This window comes from Lissotriton vulgaris, chromosome 5, assembly GCF_964263255.1.
Source record: "Lissotriton vulgaris chromosome 5, aLisVul1.2, whole genome shotgun sequence".
Taxonomy (NCBI): domain Eukaryota; kingdom Metazoa; phylum Chordata; class Amphibia; order Caudata; family Salamandridae; genus Lissotriton; species Lissotriton vulgaris.
Window position 1 is genome coordinate 539929900 of NC_141693.1, and position 17685 is coordinate 539947584.

Genomic DNA, 17685 nt, shown 5'->3' on the forward strand with positions numbered 1-17685 from the left:
GTTCTCTCGCTCTCTTAAATCCACGCTAAAACAGAGTTGCCTGGCCCAGATTCCCCGCCGTCTCGCTCCCAGGTGTTTGTTTTCCAGTGTGGAATGAGATAGAGCATTGTCTGTAATGTCTGAAGGTCTGAGAGGGAAAAGAAACACGCTGACCATCCCTACTGAACTGTTGTGTGCGTTCTTAAATCGGAAACTATTTAACGTGTTCCAGATTCTCTCTCCCAGCGACCGATTTTCCTTCTTCATTTTTTTATTAATTTAGTTTTAGAACTATACTCCTAGCATCGGAAGCGTTAGTCTCTTTTTTCCCTCTTAAATCCTCCAGATATTCCCTTCATTGTGCAAAATGTTTTTGCTTCTAGCCTTTATTTGTTTTTTCAGATTGAGAGCCCACAAGCTTCACAAACAACGTTTTGTAAAAAAACACAAAACGAACATTAACAAAGGCAAAACCAGACTTACTGGCTTTGTCAGTTGCCCGTTTGCTTTTCCAGTGTTTTTTTTTTTTGATTTCTGCCTGCTTCCTCTCACCTTGCTGCCTTACCCCATCTCCCAGCCCCTTACATCCTGTTCCCAGTTGTTCTCCCCAGGCTCCTTCCTCAGCTCCCTGCTCCACCTTATGTTTCTAAACTGGGTGCCAGTTAAGCCTCTCTTGGGGCCTGAGACGTTATGCAGTCAGACAGAACACACACACAGAAGCTGTGAAGAAAGAGCCGGTGGCAGGGTCTATTTATTTTTCCTGACACTTGTGGGAGAGCTGCCATTGCCTACACTAAAATAGGTGCCCAATGCTAAAAAGCTCAAAGCAAAGGTATCAGGACAACTGCACTAAAATGCTTCATTTCCCATTACATTTCTCCCAATGATCCTCTCACAGAGCCCCCATTTCTCCTGGTAAATGTGCTTCTACAGCTCATGCATACACATCTGCTTCCTCAGCCAAACAGCATTCTGTCACTGCCCAATCAGTTAGAAATTAGTGGGTGAGCCATGCCGTCAGGGTGGGCCTGGGCGCTGTCAGGAGGCGTCAGACCGTCAGTCCATGGGGTCTGAGGGTATCTATCTCCCTCACTCTATCTGTCTGTCTATCTATCTATCGCCCTAACTCTATCTATCTATCTATCTATCTATCTATCGCCCTATCTATCGCCCTATCTATCTATCTATCTATCGGCTCACTCTATCTATCGCCCTCACTCTATCTATCTATCGCCCTCACTCTATCTATCTATCGCCCTCACTCTATCTATCGCCCTCACTCTATCTATCTATCGCCCTCACCCTGTGTATCGCCCTCACTCTGTGTATCGCCCTCACTCTGTGTATCGCCCTCACTCTGTGTATCGCCCTCACTCTGTGTATCGCCCTCACTCTGTGTATCGCCCTCCCTCTATCTATCGCCCTCCCTCTATCTATCGCCCTCACTCTATCGCATCACCACAGCATCACTCAGCACCACCACAGCATCACTCAGGGGCACCACAACATCACTGTGCGCTACCACAGCATCACTGAACGCCACAACATCACTTGTCGCCACTACAACATCACTCAGCGCCACAACAGCATCAATCTGTGCAACCATTCAACAACAACTGGTTCGAATATGTTCTCTCAATGTTTCAAGCTTTATTACAAATGTCACAAAAAGATGTTAATATTTCACTTCTGTTCTTGGATTTTCGTCACAATAAAATACACTGAACATAATCTTCACAAAAAAAGTTATTTACAAAAGTTTAAGCTATTGCCATTATAAATTACAATAACTTTTATTTAAGTATTAATTATTTAAAAAAATTTAAAGCCATTGTTATTTGTAATATCAATACATCTAAGTCACGTAAATACAACACATATTGCATTACAAATGCTATAGGTGTCACATTTGCGAAAGTTAAAACTATTGGCATTGTAAATAGCAAAACTAATAGCTTTGTTATTTTCAAAACCAACACATAAATAAAAAATGTGTCATTTACAATACCAATAGCTCAAACTTTCCTAATGCGAGACCTATTGCATTGCAAATGCTTATTCTGTAATGTCATTAGGAGAGATGGATATTAGTTAACTAATGACGTAAATTAATTCTGCCAAGTCTTATTATTTTGTTACAACTAAAGTCTTATGTGAGCCTCATATTTTAACATGGTAGTTGATAACATAATTATGAAAATGAATAGTAGAATCCAACACCTAAAGACTATAGCAACAGGTCTGTTAACTTGTCTCCAGTTTCGCATTAACTTTAGATTTCACTGCATCTTTCAGTTGTCAGAACTGCCCTAGTTTATTTAGTAGGGCATTGTAAAGATAAATCGCTTGATTTTTAATTAATCCGTCCATTCCCCAAGCTCGAAAACAGGCCTGAAGTCATCGGAGTTAGAAATGCGACATGGTGGGGAAAATAATAAGGTTAATAGAAAATGGTGAAATTGATAAACAAAAAAATACGAGACTTTCATTAACATTTGTGTACTATCATTGAAGGAACTGGTGAATTAGTCCAAACGAATGCATCGGCCTGTACGAGTTCAAATGTGTGCTATTTCACCCACATACACTGTGAATCAGCCTAAATCCTGAAATCAAGCGTGCATCCCATGATTGTTTTGGTTGATAATCTCTAAAGGACCGTTTTATCTAGCATTTATGTAGGGATACTTTGTTGTACTTTGCCCGTTAGGCACCAGCTCGCGCCTACATTCCAGGCCGTTTGTGAAATCGTGTCCAGACTGTACTTTGGCGGTTTATTGGCTTGAGCCCTTCCGTGGCAGAGTGCAAAAGGGCAAAGTTTGCTTTTGTAGCAGTGCAATGTGGTGTGCTCGTCAAACTTATGTTTGTTCATTAATTAACCTCTTCTGCTTTTTCCAGATAGCTGACCTCCAACTGCATAAACTGGATGAACTCGACTGCTTGATCCAGGGCCTGTTGTACGTGGACTCTGTGGGCTTCAACGGCTCTTCCGAGTGCTATTATTTTGAGAATGCAACCGACGCTGAACTCTGTCAGAAAAAGCCCTACTGCCTTGACAATCCGTACCCTATGTTGCTGGTTAACATAGGCTCCGGGGTCAGCATCTTGGCCGTCTATTCCAAGGACAGCTACAAACGTGTTACAGGGACCAGGTAATTAGCCCCACTTCTCGAATTGCGAGTCCCAAAATGCTGCAGACAAGACGACTATAATACCTTTAGCTTTTTTTGCATTGCCTCAGGCTTGCTAAAAAATTAATATAGATGAACATAATTTTCTACACACAAACATTCATACAAATAAATACGTGCGTGTGTGTGTGTGTGTATATATAAATATTCTCTTGCTCTCTCTCTTTCTCTCAGACCCCTTCCAGGGACGTGTCTTCCTCAAAATGCATGGTACTAACTCAAGCCACTAGCTCATTCTTATCCAAACACTCATCTTATTTTTGCACTTCATTCCTTTCCAGGAGTAACCTATACGACATTTTCATCAATTCTGTTTTATGCTAATTCACCCCACTTTTGTGCCTCACCATCAGAAGTAGCAATGAACACCTTTGAGACATTTTTAGATTTTTTAGCACAATTTTGTTTGCTTTTTATAGCTCAATCATTTAACCAGTGTGTACCAAATGCTTTTATTTTGTGTACTTTTTCGCTCTTTATTTCTGTTTGGAAGCTTGAAATTGCAAGTTTGCTTTTTTTTCTGTGGGTCACTTTGGAAAACTCCGTTTGTACTCTTGATTACATCAAACTTGCACTCGAACCAATATGATATTTGCTTAAGTTGTTAAGAACCAAACACTCCAAAAGATCAACGAAGATTCCACTTTGTAACCACAGACTTTTTTTTAGGATTGCTGAAAATGATTTCAGCAAAAAATCTTTCTGAAACTGTTACTGCGAATCTAAATAAGACATCTGGTGGACTGTAAAAGTCTTCGGCTGACCATGCTTAGTTTGAGCCCATGAAGCCCATGCCACTGGTGACTCTTACTGTGATAGAGAGGCTGGCACTTCCCCAAAAAGTCTTCTTGACATTTTGGAGGCAGATGTTCTTCTAGGGGCATTGTGGTAGTCCCCTACAATCACCTGGTCTTTTCTCACAAATAAAGGGACACCTTGCTTGAAAGATTGATGGCACTGTGAAATTCAGGAGGCTCTGTGGGTTACTAGATTGTTGATATATATTCGTTTTACTTGCACAGTTGACCACAAAAAAAGCCAGAGAATCACCACTGTGGGCATACATGTAAAAAGATCACAGATGTGAAAAATAGGATGAACTAGAAGTTTTAACCATACATCTCTCTCCGAAATACTGCAACAGCAGTCATTGTGCAGATATCTTGATTTCAGAAGCTATGTCTACATGGACCAACTCACAGCAGAGGCCTACCTCGGTGCTAGGACTATCAATCGCCTTTCTCCCGGCTCAGATAACAAAGATGAGTTTCACTGACCATATGCCACCAGTCTTGTGGGAGAATACTTGCTGTCTTTAATTAACAGTCGGAAGTCATATATCACAAGTGGGTCTCTGAGTTTTCTGGCACCTTGCTCTGCAGTTCCATTATTCACCATCTTGCCCCTCTAGAGAAACCTTTTCTTTCCTTTCCCCCCCCCCTACTGCTGCAACATGACCTTTGGCAGTGTTGTGTTGTCTAGATCAGTAAATGAGTGTTGGTTTGATTTATCCTGATGTTCATTAAGTCCAAATTGCAATTCACCCACAGACTACTGAAAAGTTATGAACAGCCTACTCGAGATTTGAGAGTAAGATTTGGTAAAAGATTCAAAATAGTTTCTGCAGCCTAAATATTTTTGAACTTGACTGTTGCTGGTCAGCATCTGCCCTCTTCCACGTCCCTGTCTCATCATTATGCTGGATGGATTGCTGATTCTCTTCCTGCATCACGTCTAGATAGACTCTTGCACCATACCTTCGGCTACATGCTCTTTCAGCTGTAATCTAAAAGTGCGTGATAGTATTTGATGCTTGTTTTTCTTGTTTAAGTGGATGTCTACTCAAAGCCATGTTTAAGTAGCAGCTAAAAATGAACAGAAGGTCGCACAGTGGTTTGTGAAATTAAAAAGTTCGGCAGCATGCTCGGGTCCATTTATACATTGCATAAAACCTGATATGGACATTCACCGACAGGCCTCCCATCTCAGTTCTTGCCTCTGTTTTGTTGCACAAGAGCATGCCTCCATATCCTTTAAGGGAAAGATCACTTTGCTACAAGATTCGGAAAGCCATCATGTTTAAATCGTTTGCCCATGATAGCCATTAAACCTGCTGCCTGTCCCTTTCGAAGTGCAATATCTTCTTTAAGGAACGATTTATAGCCCCACAGTGGTTTCACACCTTTGCCAGTCCCTGTACAAAACAAGGAATATTCTTTGTCCACATTTGGCTAGAGAAGGAAGCAGCCTAAGTCTAGAACAAATTCCTTCTACTCCGGGTCTTGCACTGATGTAATGATTATGAAGTGACTCCTCGCTGAGAAATATTGGACTGATTTTGATTCTTCTTTCTGTCGTGAAGGTTAATACCCAGTACATATGGATCGTTTTGTAAGTGGATTATCTGTTCAGGGTTCCTGTTAACTTTATACCATCTTCTTCCGTAATGGATGGAACTTTATCTTCAGTCCCTTGAATCATGAACTCTACTGTCAGCTGGCTAATATCCATGTATCCCAGGAGATTTGATGTGATCTTTTTTTATTGCTTTCAGGATCCCCAACCGTTTGCTTGGTTCCCCTAAAATGACTTCCACTAGTGGCATGGCATTTATAGTTGGACAGCAGCCAAGGGTCACCTGAAGGTGCCTGACCTTTGGTTATTCCCAGAAAACACTCTACATATAAATATTTCTGAATTGAAGGGACTGTTCATTGCCTCATATTCTTTAGGACCACCCTAGACAAAACTATGTTTATGTTAAATCTAAATCAATAAGCCTGGGAACACTCATTTTCACTATCTTTGTCTCTTGACCATCGAACTATGCAGCTGGTGTAGGAAAGTGCAGCTTTTGACATGTTTAGCCCTGCTTGTTGCCTGATATGATTTTGATCTAGAAGTGCACTGGGCCCCTGCTAACCAGGTTCCCAGTGCCAGATCTCCTTCCCAAACATTGTAACACGATTAGCACAACTTCAGTTACTCCTGTAAGTCCCTACTAAGCGGTACCATGGTACCTAGGGCATGGGTACTAAAGAAGGAGGTCCTCTGGGGCTGCAGCACTGGTTATGCCACTCCAAAGACCCCTCACCAAGACTATTCATACTGCCATTGCAGTCTGCATGTTTTGGTGCAGCAAAATCCTAAGAGTCAACATGGTTCACAGCCCTGTGTGCCAGGACAGGATGGTTTTCCTTAGCGAGTAGCTTCACAGAAGATGCCGCCTTTAAAATCCAACCCAGGAGCCCCCAAATAGTAGGGGAAGTCAGGTCCCATTTCCTGCTCCACTTTTGGGGGGAGGAAAGGTGTGAAAATTAGTTTGTGTAGGATGAGGGTCCCCACTTAGCCTACACCACCCCTAGGGTGGGGAAGGTGATGTGAACCCCTCTCCGAAATTACACCATTGTGGGATGGTGGAGAAATAACCTATCCGAGCTAGGGTAGTGCTCCTTCCCACAAGAAGTGATCACTAGAGGGTGTAGACACCCTAAAGGTAGGTAACCCATTGGCTTCTACCCGTCTTCCCTTCCAATGCCCCTAAATTTAATTTTTACCTTATAACTATGTTCATGGTCTTAAAAATTAGATACAAAACGATACTATTTTTATAAATCGGTCTTTGATTTATTCTTTTGTATGTTTCTCATTTATTGCTTCTGTGAGTACTCCAAATGCTAAGCACTATCCTCTGATAAGCCTAACTTCTCGCCCATGCTACCCCAAAAAGAGCATTAGTACATGTGCTTTTTACCTCTGGATACCAGTTGAAGGTTCACCGGACTCTCTACACATGGTGCTTCCTTTTTAGTACACTATACAGAGAGCCAGCTTTCTAAAGCTAGACTCCGGGCCATTGCCTTTGCTGCCTGCAGTTCGCCTGATAGTATCTTCCAACACCAGACATACCACCTTAGAAGTCTGCAGATTGCTCCAGCAAGGATGGAATGCAAACAGTTTGAAGTTTCCAAATTAGGCTGTTCTGGGGAAGGGATGGAGATTCAGAGGCGCACACTAGTGGTGGATCTCCTTGGTATCCAGACATATTTAGAATTACATGCTTGTGTCTGAGTGGACAGAAAATACTGTAGATGTAGTCATCCCTTTCTGGAGTGAAAGCGTATGTTACTTTATTCTTTCCCTCTTCACCTAATCTCCAGATCTGCCCCAAAATGAGGATGATCCCAAGAGGCACTAATTAACAAGCCAACACACTGCATTCTCATTGCAATTAAAAAAAGAAAACATTTTTCTTGTTGCAATACCAACAGCAGCAACAACATTTGTACTTTATCAAGCACGGGAAGATATAAGTAACCGCACCTCGTTTTGATAAACCCTTATGATTTAACACAGTAGCATCTCTAGAAAAAATCACCTCATATATTTGTGTTACTGTCTCATTGCTAACACTAGCTTTTTGCTGTTTCCTCCTTCTGCTTTTCCTGGTTGTAGTCCATTCCAAACCTTTTGAGAAATAAATCAATTGTTGAATGAGGATGACTTTTTGGCGGCACATGTTTTCAGTGACCCAAGTCACTGTTACGTTTTTGATATCCACTGCACATGTATTCATGTTCTGCCCCTGGTGCTAGCTCAGTTTGTGTGCTTGTGTAGTGCTACATTATGTGGGATGAACGCATGCCTTTCCAAAATGTTCAAATGTACATCAGCTATGAAATCTTCACCTCAGTGAAGGCATCTTTGGAGGAAGGCCCATAAACTTCTACACATCCAAGAGCAGCTAGTAGAGGTGGCCGGAACTCACGTAGTTTCACTCCCCAGATTTAAATCAAAACTTTGTAAGATTCCACAGAGTGCCACCAGAGGTCTGAAATGGCACGTTGTTCTGCTCGCACTGATTTTTAGCACCATGCGTTTGTTCCGTGCTGAAAAATGAGCGCAAACTTCCTCATGTGGCACGCCAGAGGGCGCTACACCTTGAGTCAGTTTTGCTGCAACTCAAGTAGATTTTCTACTCAAGCGCCTGCTTTCTCACCACGAACGGTCGCATAATGTGGAGTGGGCAAAACTCCGCTGGCGAAGCGCAATTTATCGCCTACTAGAAGCTAGCAACTGAAAGTGCTATTTCGTGTACGTATCTAGTTCATATTGCTTTATTTTTTTATTATTTGTGTTTGCATGGCTGGAGATTCCTTTTCAAATACACATCTTATTTAAAATTATGATCTTTAAATTGAATTGGAAACAGTACTTTATCACTGTCTTTTCCATTAATGGAAAAACTATTCCTGCATGCTTGTTTATCTATGTAATGACCCTTCCATACACCCTCTGGAATTTGTTGCAACACACTTAATTTATTTTTCTTGTCGTTTAGTCTTGGTGGTGGAACATTCCTGGGTTTATGCTGTTTGCTGACCGGTTGTGAGACTTTTGAGGATGCGCTCAAAATGGCAGCTGAAGGAGATAGTACTAATGTTGATAAATTGGTGAAAGATATCTATGGTGGAGATTATGAGCGTTTTGGACTTCAGGGGTCTGCTGTTGCGTCAAGGTATGTATTAACATTTTAGCAGTACACTGTGAATGTTCTTGACCTTTATGGGTAAATACTCTATCATCATGTTTTTTTGAAGAGCCACAAGATTTTGGTCATTATGTATGTATCTATTTACTCAACGGTTGCCTGAAACAAATAATCTAGAATATAAAAAGAGGGGGGCTGAGAGGTAGAAATAAGTCTGTTGTATGTCCTCCCTGTATTAATCGATAAATCAAAAAATGTGGCATTCCAGATCAACCCTCTATCCTAGAGTTGTAGTAGAGGTTTTGTTTTTTCACATAGTACTTTATATGTTCCTCTTTTTTTTACCAGGTCCACTTGGAGAATCTTTTATTCAGGAACATGAACCTTCTCCCAACTAGGTATCATACTTCATCTCTCGGCCAGGGCACCCTAAAATGCCATGCTGAGGTAGGGCACGGGTGCCTATATAAGACAGGGCATTAGCCGCCACAGCCTTCAAGCTCCAACCGGCACCAACCTTTGGAAGTGAGCAAGTCTTCGGACCCGAACAAGCCACCAGCTGAAGGCATCGACCTATTAAAGGACATGCTAAAAGTTCTCACCTGATAATTTTAAGGAGATTGTCAGAGTGCGAGTTTTATCTCCGGGTGTAGAGGGAGAAAAAAAACCCTCTGCTAAGGACCCAATTTGTATTAGGGGGCAGGTTACACCTAAATCAGTCGTCATCCACACACATACATCACAAGCATGCTTCTTCATAAGGCACTGGTGATGCTTTTCTTCCAGATCAGAATAGCAAAAAGATTGATACGGCTAGCAAAAGGGTGGTTCTTGGTGCGACAGCTTATTGGAAATTAACTCATTTTGTGGTTATCCTTTCACGGCACAACATGGCACAATGGGAGGAGATGCAAGAGCTGTGTGAGCATCTCACAGAGCAGGGAACATGGGGAGGGGATAGTACGTTGGGGTAAGGTGATAGCTCATTCCATCATCCGTTGGGCTTTAGATTCTGCAAACACTGCATCCAGTGGCATCAACTCCAGCATGTTGCTCGGAAGGCATGCATGGCTGTGTTTCTCCAGAGGTAACAATAGGGGTAACTGTAAAGGTAACCCCAGCAAAAAGGGTCTGTCCTCTTCAAGCACTGAGTTGCTATCCCTCCCCACGATCACATGTCAACTGTTAGGGGGTGTGGGTGATGGGCGTTACGTGATTTACTCGCTGGGAGAAGACCAGGTCTGAGAAGTGGGCCCTAGCCGCATTTAACATGAGTTTCCTAGAACTACACACACACACTCCCAATTTCTCACCTAATTCACAAGTTCTCAACACAGAACAGCTCTCACTTTTTTAAGAGTAGGTACATGCCTTCCTGCAGAAGGGTGCCACAGAGTGAGTACCCCACTACAACAAGAAAGTGGCATCTATTGTTATCTTTCTCCCAAAAAGGACATTTCCCTCAGGCCTGACCTCGGGCTCATCAACCATTAAATCCTATCAGAGCATTTTTGCTTGACTACTCTAAAGGATGTTATCCCCCTTCTCTAACTGGGAAATTACATGATCGTGCAAGAACTCTGGGACAGCTGTTGCCACATACCTATCCAAACCGCTCATCGACTTTATCTTTGCTTTGTGGTAAGTGGCCAACACTACTAATTCAGTCGTCTTTCTTAGGGAGTCACCAAGGCTGAAGTGATGTTTGCAAAGTGCCTCTCAGTTGTGGCATTCCCTTTGCAAAGGGAGGCATTCATGTTTTTCCCTACCTCAATGTTTGATCTAATCAAGAGCCACACCAAGCTAAAGTGTCTAGCTCACACTCAAATAGCGGCCCCCCTGCGCCACAGCCCAGGATTCAGCATATTCCACCAACAGCCTCTCTACTTTGTATTCATCCCTTCCTAGAGTACGTTTTCGATGCAATTATGGGGAAGGCTTATCCCATTCAGCAGAGTCACAGCTGTCAAGCAGTTGCTTCCCCTTTTTCAGAGCTGTCATCGGCTCTCAATGAGAATTGTCATGCATCCTCTAAAGGAGATGGATGGTGTCCTTCCTCACCATTATTCCTTATGCAAAACTTCGTATGTGCCACCTTAGTGTCCTTAAGTGTAGGGTGACTAGGAAGATCTAGTGCTGGTTCAGGCCAAGGCTTACTGCTCGCTGCAATAGTAGAACAGCACCAATTTGCGTAAGGAACTTTTACCCAATACTGCAAGTGACCCTCACCGCAAATGCCTCTCACAGGTTGTGGTATGCACCTCAAAAACCTGAATGGCCAGGGGATGTAAACATCTCAACATCAAGGTATGTGCTTCAACTGTCTAGAGCTATTAATCATCAACTGGGCTCTAAAAGTCTTATTAATCATCTGTCAAAAGGAGTTCCTGATCAGTTCACACAATATGAACGCAATGTACTACCTAAAGAATCCGGGAGAATTAAACTTCAGCTCTCCCAGTTGGCTTAACAGATTTGGCATTGTGCAATTTGCCGCAACATTCACCACCTGGTAGAGCATCTTACAGAGATCAACCGTCTGCTCAGTAGGACGCATCAGCACTTCCACAAGTGCGAATAAACCCTTAAATACTTCCGAGGTACGGCCAACATTCAGGTACTCCACACATAGACTTGTTTACAACCCCAGTTAACACAAAATGCCAGCACTTCACCTCCAGATTTCCACACCAAGCCCATGGGCAGTGCACTATGCAGGAACTGGTCAGGGATACCTCTAGACAGTTTTTATATAGGTGTTCTTCTAGGATGGTAGATGTGCAGGTCCATGCAAGGCTCAGTCTCCTGACTAACCTATTACTAGTAGTCTGAGTGGCAGTCCTTTGTGCTTTGGCTCATTTCCGATCATTGTGTTTTGAAAGCCGCAAGGCATATAAGGTGGTGCAGTTCACGGAAAGGTGTACTGTGACTAAGGGTGACTAAGGGTGCAGGACTGAAAGGGGACGAGGTAGAGAGAAACTAGTTGTAGGCTCTAATGTGCCTAATAGAGAAACATACTCTGCCTTTTACTTTAAGACATGGTCTGGATAACCTCAGAAAAAGGATTGAAAACTTTGGAGAATGGATTGTCAAGGGTTCCTAATGGTTATATCCCTGAAGGGTGTGAAGGAGCGCAACAGCAAGCGAGGAAAAACTCCTTGCAGTCCAGAAGCAAATTGGTTGATTGTCTGCAGATGGGAGCTCGACTCTGGAAGGCTAGATCTGTTCAAGTAGACTATGACATTGGATGAGGAAGGGCTGATTGGAATTGTAGGTAGTAAGCATAGGCAGGACAGCAGCAGGAGACAATTTCAATTTGTTTTAATGGGGCAAATATCATATAAAACACACAATGTACTGAAAGCACTTCACTACATAATGATGAAACCTACTTTTATTTCAGTCATGTTAACCAATGTGTGGATAAACGGGTAACTTAGCGATTCAGAAACATTTTACCCCATTAGGGTGTTCTGAGACTTGTTTTTTAGCACCTGTCTTTTTTCAAAGCTTGCTGATTGAGTTTTATCTTGGGAACCTTTGGCACAGCCTCTTTATGGAAGTCACTGTTGAGAATCCCTTAGTTTGGTTCTCATAGTGTTTCGCAGAAAGTTTTTCTTCCATGGCAGTGTGGGACCTATTATGCTTACTTTCGCCATGCCCCACTTTTCTACTTCACAATAGTGACCTTCCTTAGTTGAATAGATGGGTTCTTCCTTCCACAGAGTGGCCTGTCTCCTTCACTTTTTCCCTCTTTTCTCTCCTAAATGTCTTCCACAGTTTTTTCATGTTTCTCTCTCTGGAAAGTCTCGTAAGTCTGTGATTTGCTTGCTCTAGTCTTCCATAGCCTTATGAAGGAGGTCAAACGTTTTATCTTCATGATTATTTCCTTCCTGACTTGGGGGTAAGGTTCTGTGACTGCCTCCGGTATTTCCAACTTGCCATTTCTCTTCTTGTCTAGTGGTCCACCTTTCCTTTCTTTTACTGGAGCTTTTCACCATGATTTCACATTGTGTGGTTATAATGAGTTTGAGTCTGATCTTTAAGTTTTGTAACCCACAGTGAGTCCAGCACTGGTCATGTGTGTTGCCCTTATCCAAATGATTCTGCTTAACACATCTCTTGTCTGAGTAGCTACTGGTTCATCAGTCAAGAATGGATACAAGGCACCCAAAAGACCTTGGCTCAGGAGGATAGTGTGCTGGGTGTGTTTTGGATATAAACATGCTTTGTCCACACTTCTTCTGTGCTTCTAAAACTGCTGGCTTACACCCCCTACAGAGCTTGGAGATGGACTTCTAAAAAAACACTGAGTCACAAAGTTTAGTCACTTTAACTTACCTTACTATTTATATTCTTTACTTGTAAAATGTATTGTGTTAGCAGGATTCCCTGGACACGAAAACCCAACCGGTTAGTCCATTTTCAGAAGCATTTCATTTGAATGACCTGCTATTTTGTTTTATATTGCAGGGAGTTCCCACTTATTGTGAGTCGGAGAAGCTTGAATGTAGGATTATTAAAGGTAGAATACCTATTGTAGTCCTTTCTGTGTACTTTGTCCTTAAACTTCTTGCATGTTCAGTTTCATTCCTTTCACTCACCAGGCTTGTGTCCATTTAGTGAGATACAATTTGTGTTGGACTTTAAGAAATTCTTATGAGGCAAGTAGGTGTTTGCCATTGGTGCATCTCGGGCACTTGGTTTGGAAAGCCAATCACCTTTTTTCATTAGAAAAGCTCAGACACATTCCCACAAAAATCTGCAAGGTGATATAAATGTCGCTCATTGTGAAACAAGAGGCTGGAGAGCATATAGAGTAGTTACTATTCAGGATTAGTAACTATATTTTCTAGGTAATTGATTATAGAATGTAATTACTATGTGTGTAACTCCATTCAATTTTATTATCACTTGTTGCAAAGCGGCCCTTTTTGGGTTATCACCCCCTGGACATTATCTTTATTTTGGAACACTGCTGGCCAGAGGATGTGCTCTCACCTCTAAAATATATTGAAATTGGCTTAACATCTGATTAGCACATTTAACTTTCCAATTAGGCTATCGTATACTGTGCTGAAATATACCCATGGCATTTATTTATTTTTTATTTATTTATTTAAGTGCTTGTATAGCGCCGGACTCGACCCCCGAAGAGGTATCTCCGCTCTCCGTTCACCTTATATACTTAGAGCCATGCTTTATAAGTGCGCAGGAAATTATGATGCCTGAAACAAAAATTTCTTTAGTGTTTTCCTAAAGACAAGGTAGTTGGTATTTTGTCTCTGGTTGAGGGGAAGCTTATTCCAGAGAGTGGGGCCGATGTACGAGAGTGCTCGACCACCCTACCTCGCCTTTCTGATTAAGGGAACCTGTAACAGCGATTGATTACTGGAACGAAGAGCGCGTCCAGGTTTATAGATGTTGAATTTTTCAGCCAGATATTGAGGACCTGAGCCAAAGATGCTTTTATGTATAATGCAGCAGACTTTAAACTTGACCCGTTGACGAATGGGCAGCCAATGAGGTTTTTCCAGGAGGGGACGGAAGGGTGTTCTAGGCGGGGCATTAAGAACCAGTCTTGCCGCGGTGTTTTGAGCCACTTGTAGTCTGCTAAGCAGATTGTCATTAGCAGATATGAAATGGCCGTTGCAGTAATCCAATCGGCTGACTACAAGGGCCTGGACAAGGTCTTTCTGAAGATGTCTGACAGAAAGGGGAACACGCGTCTCAGGAGTCCAATTACCCGAAAGCAGGACCCAGTCACCTGATTCGCGTGTTCCTTTAACAATAGTCCCTGGTCTAGCCGCACGCCTAGATTCTTCACTGTCTGTTTGGGACAGGGGACAGGCCCCAAATCCAGTGGCCACCAGTCCGGTGACCACAAGAGAGGAGCCTCCCCAAAGAGCATGACCTCGTTTTTCCTACATTGCATTGCAGGAAATTGGAGGCCATCCAGCAGGACACCGCTCTCATTCCTTCGGCAAAAGAGTGTTTAGTTGCAGGAGTGAGGGTCTGGAATGGGAACAAAAGCTGGGTGTCGTCAGCATACAACACTGGAATAAATCCATATTCTCTCACTATGTCCGCTAGGGGGGCCACATAAACATTAAATAGTGTGGGGCTTAGGCACGAGCCTTGTGGGACCCCCTTTGTGAGCTCTATGGGTGTAGAACGAAAGGAGCCCAAGCTGACACTTTGTGAACGGCCTAGGAGAAAGCTCTCTATCCAGGCCAGAGCCAAACCTCCTATCCCCACCTCCTGCAGACGACTGAGAAGGATATCATGCGATACCGTGTCGAAGGCTGCGGACAGATCCAACAGCACCAAAATCATAGAGCTCCCTTTATCCTGTGACATCCTGATGGTATCTGTCACAGAGAGGAGCGCAGATTCGGTGCTGTAGTTGGGTCTGAAACCCGATTGGGAGTGATCTAAACCTCCTGATGCCTCAATGAAATTAGACAAATGGGTATTTACATGCTTCTCAGTCATCTTGCTCAAATACGGCAGAAGGGAAATGAGGCGGAGGTTGGATAGGACGGTCCATGGCAGGGCCGAGTTCTTACGAATCGGATTTACTAAAGCTTTTTTCCAGTCTAGGGGTACCCGTCCTTCCCTAAGAGAAAGAGTCATTAATGTCTGAATCATAGGGCAGAGTAAGTTGGCTAAAGAAGCAACCATTTTAGCTGGTAAAAAATCCAGAGGGGACCCTGTTTTAATATGGCCTATCCGTGAGTAAATGTCACATTGGGTAACTTCCGGAAAGGCGGTGAGTGTGCCACTATTATGAATAGGAAATGACGGAGGGGTATTAAAGGAACTACCCATAAGGTTAGTGGCCTTTTGAGATTTTTTTCATAGATCAGCTTTATTTTATTTTTAAAAAACAGAGAGATGTCATCGCACAGGGATTGGGAGAAGTCGTCAGGACTTTCACAGGCAACAGGTTTTACAAAAGTCAGTAGAATCCTGTAAAGTTCCTTGGAGGAATTGCCTGCCTCTTCCAACTGAGAAGTAAGATGATTCCTCCTAGCCAGCCTAATATTCTTGTGATATACGGACAGGGCATCAGAGTACTCTATCCTACTTTCCTCAGCGTGGGTTTTCCTCCAGATTTTTTCCAGTTTCCTACATCCCTGTTTCTCCAGTCTAAGTTGTTCCGTATACCAGGCATCCTGATTGGATGTAGGACGCTGTTTGTGCAATTTCATAGGGGCCAGTAAGTCAACCGCATCTAGGAGGGCAGCGTTGAACTTAGAAAGAGCAGACTCCACGTTATCCGCTGCTAAGATGGTGGGTTCCATCCATACTTTCTGAAGTTCATCCAGTGTCACTTTGTGCCACTGCCTGCGCCACAGAGCGGGAAGGAGGGGCCGTTTATTAGGTGTATCCAAACCAAGAAGAGAAAATTCAATCATAAAATGATCTGACCAATTTACACGGGTGGAAGGGCGACATGTTATCTTAGGGCCGTTGGAGAAAATCCTGTTCAGAGTGTGGCCTGCTATATGTGTAGGGCCACTATTCTGTATTTCAAGCCCTAGTAGGGACAGGTCAGAGAGCAGAGATAGCGTCTCGGGATGGTTGGGAAGATCTGCATGAATATTAAAATCCCCTAAGAGAAGGAAATCCTCTTTAGCTTTAAAATGCAGGGCCAATAGTTCAGTAAGAGATCATGTGAAACCAATACTTGGTCCTGGTGGACGGTATACTAGTGCTCCCTTCCAATGGGCTTTGGAAGCCAAGCTAATCCTAAAGATCATGACTTCCATCAGGGGGCAGCTTCTTTGTTCCACTATAGACACCTTCAATCCTTCTTTATAGACTATAGCAATACCGCCCCCAGTTTTTATCGGACGGTCAAGCCTTAACATTTTATATCCTGCAGGAATACCCAAGGTAATAGCAGGAACCGTATGCGGTTTTAACCAGGTTTCGGTTAGAAAGCTAATTTCAGGTTTTACCGTAGACATAAGGTCCCAGAATTCAAAGTGGTGCTTGGGTAGGGAGCGAATATTAAGAAGACTTTTCAAGCCGTTCGACACTGATATTCCCCCAGTATTGCACCCTATAGAAGTGGGAGTGTGGGATGCCTGGAATCGACAATGAATACATGCAAAAGGGCCTTTCGGCATGGCCAGGAGTCATGAGCACAACCTGCCAAAGGCGCTGGTTGCAGATCTAATAGAGCTTGAGCTGTGTACCTGATGCAGTAATCCCCAGTGGGATCCGTGCCGACTTGAGCAGAGTCCATGGCCCCTGGCCCCGTCCAGTCGCGGACGGGCGCAGACAGGCTACTCTTTGGCTACTCTTCGACTCTCCTGCACGCGAACACTGCGCGCTCAAAGTCAGGCGAGGGCTAAATAGCCCTGGAGATGCAACCACTAGAGCGCTAACCGCTCCAGTGATGGACAGGAAGTGCCTGGCTCTCCCTGACCCGCCCTCCGCGCAACGGTACTAGCTACTGCATCGGACCGGGGCAGGCAGGAGTGGTGATCGAGCCCAGGCTTCCGCGGCTGCCCTGTGAGTACCGTCCCCCTTTTCAATTCAGGTTAAGGAAAAGTGATACCAGCAGCGCTACTCAGCTACAGGCTAGCGCAAATTAATTTACAAATTGAGTCTTCCAATTTTAAAATCAGTGAAAGAATAATGAAAGGTTTTAAAAATTTCCAACAAAGCATAAAACACAATTCAAGCACCTGGGGCGAACAAGCGGATCGGGGAAGACTCTGCCACTGTTCTTCCCTACTGCAGCTCGCCGGTGCTCAGGCTCGACCTAAATAGCCCTGGGGATGCAACCACTAGAGCGCTAACCGCTCCAGTGATGGACAGGAAGTGCCTGGATCTCCCTGACCCGCCCTCCGCGCAACGGTACTAGCTACCGCGTTGGACCGGGGCAGGCAGGAGTGGTGATCGAGCCCATGCGTCCGCTGCTGCCCTGTGAGTACCGTCCCCCACCCTTTCAATTCAGGTTAAGGAAAAGTGGTCTTCCAAAACAATTTGAGAGAGAGGGCTAGAGGC

The 17685-nt window shown here is 43.6% G+C and overlaps 1 protein-coding gene across 4 annotated transcripts in view; it reads left to right on the top strand.

Annotated features, from left to right (window-relative positions):
• The window catches only part of PANK1 (pantothenate kinase 1), a 180122-nt gene that overhangs the window by 140704 nt on the left and 21733 nt on the right, over positions 1-17685 (top strand). For all 4 annotated transcript variants that reach the window (XM_086921982.1, XM_086921983.1, XM_086921984.1 and 1 more), the window contains 2 exons: positions 2878-3131; positions 8512-8688. In XM_086921982.1, coding sequence (XP_086778108.1) covers positions 2878-3131; positions 8512-8688 — 431 coding nt within the window. The remainder of the gene's footprint in view (positions 1-2877; positions 3132-8511; positions 8689-17685) is intronic.